The 1,998-nt window shown below is 41.0% G+C and overlaps 1 protein-coding gene across 1 annotated transcript; it reads right to left on the bottom strand.

The window, feature by feature from the left end:
• Nucleotides 1–633: 633 nt before the first annotated feature.
• Nucleotides 634–1,665, bottom strand: LOC116100520 (mas-related G-protein coupled receptor member B4-like). The gene has a single exon (XM_031384321.1). It carries the CDS (start codon nucleotides 1,591–1,593, stop codon nucleotides 634–636), a length of 960 nt encoding a protein of 319 aa, XP_031240181.1. The 5' UTR covers nucleotides 1,594–1,665.
• Between the last annotated feature and the right edge of the window lie 333 nt (nucleotides 1,666–1,998).

Consider the following 1,998-nt stretch of genomic DNA (forward strand, 5'->3'; position numbering starts at 1 on the left):
AACATGGAGGGACTCCTGGCTCCAGCAGCATGTGTATAACAGAGGATGGCCTAGTTGGTCATCAATGGAAAGAGAGGCCCTTGGCCCTGTGAAGGTTCTATGCCCCAGTATAGGGGAATGCCAGGACTAAGAAGAAGGAGAGGTTGGATTAGTGAGCAGAGGGAGGAGGGAGGGAACAGGTTTTTTTTTCCAGAGGGGAAATTGGGAAAGGTGATATCTTTTAAATGTAAGTAAAGAAAATATCTAATAAAAAAATCTTGTAAAATGATAGGGAGATTTCTCTAAAATATAATATTCATTCCATCATTTTCAATTTCAATGACCAAAGAAATTCTGAACTTTCTTGCACTACTTTGATCCTTGTTCTGAGGGAGGCATTTTTTACAATAAGAGCTGTTCTGACCCCAAGTGATTACAAGGGTTATATCACAAGGGGATGGAGTGAGGCCCACATAAGGCATCTTTATGTTGCTCCAGTTAGTTTCTGTGTAAGAGGCCCATCTATCCCAATTTCTATAAAATGACAATTTTCTCTACCAATTAGAAAAGATTGTGAAAATTGTCTACATAGATAATGACAACATTGACTCTCAGAGAAACTATGTCTGATTAAGGACTCACTCAACTACTGCACTAGATGGTTTCCAGTTTCCCAGACCTTTGTGAAGGACCCCTCTCTCCACTCACTTCCTCAGGAGTGTCCTGCATGGCTCTCTGCAGAAGCAGCTTCAGACTCTGCCGTTGAAACCTGCAGTGCCTGATGGAGCCAACAAGGAAGTAAATGATGGGATTGGCACAGCTGTTAACACAGGACAGGGATATCATCACTTCATGAACATTGTAAGAATAAATTCTTTGAAACTCCTCAAACATTTGCAAGAGGAACGTGCAGATCCCAAAGGGAAGACCAAAAAATATGAAGACCATCACTGTGAGAGCAATGGATATATACAACCTGGTCACAGGAATCCTGTGTGATCCACAGATGATCTTTACCAACAGGGCCAGGGTGGAAACTGAAGTAACCACAGTTAACACTATTATAAATGCAGTAGTGGTAAAGAAAAATGCATTACACAAATCATATTCAGAAACACTGAAAATATAACCACAGCCTAGCCCTACCAGGAGACTCAAAAACAGACAGAAAGTCCATAGCAGAACACATACGATGGTTGATGTGTGTCTTGGTCGTTGGCAGTGATACCAGATGGGCCACATAACAGATAGGCAGCGCTCAACATTGATGGCTGCAATCATACACAAACCTGCTAGGTAAGCAAACATAAATACAATGAAGAGAGAGTAAAATTTGCCACTATCTAAATGAAGAACACACTGCAGGGAAACCATAACCTGATTGCAAAGGTACAAGAAATCAGCACCAGCCAGGTTGAGGACATAGACAGAGAAGGCATTCCTATGGATGTGGAAGCCTAGAAGCCACAGCACTGTGGCATTTCCTGCCAGCCCAACCACAGCAATGATGATATTAAGAAAATTGACCATTATGACACAGGAGAAATTTTCAGTGTAGTAAATTTCTTTGACTTCTGTGTTGTTAATATTCCAGGATAGGGTGGTTTGATCCATGCTTAGGAATCTTCCACTGGTATTCCTGCAAAGAAATAGAGATATGAATCCATGATATGCTCTGTCAGGACTGTGTGATCACTTAGCAATGTCTGGCACAGGTCCATAAGGAGGGGGAAACAGAATCACAGAGATTAAATAATTTACCAACCTTCCAAAAGTACTAGAAACTTCATTAAATCCAGTTTTTACTATTCAGTCTATCTGTAGACCAGTAGAATATGGGGTAGTTGATGGTCCCAGTACAGTTGCTGAGCATTTTCAGGTTATATTAGAAAGAGACAGAATTCTGAAAGCAATGTTTTTTCTGCTCTAGGGCTGAGATTTCTTCTCAGGTGTAGGAAAATGGAAGCTGTTGGCATAATCCATATCTTCCCTCAGTCACTGGAAGGGATCTATGAAACT

Source organism: Mastomys coucha, unplaced genomic scaffold (assembly GCF_008632895.1).
Source record: "Mastomys coucha isolate ucsf_1 unplaced genomic scaffold, UCSF_Mcou_1 pScaffold21, whole genome shotgun sequence".
In the NCBI taxonomy this organism is placed as follows: Eukaryota; Metazoa; Chordata; class Mammalia; order Rodentia; family Muridae; genus Mastomys; species Mastomys coucha.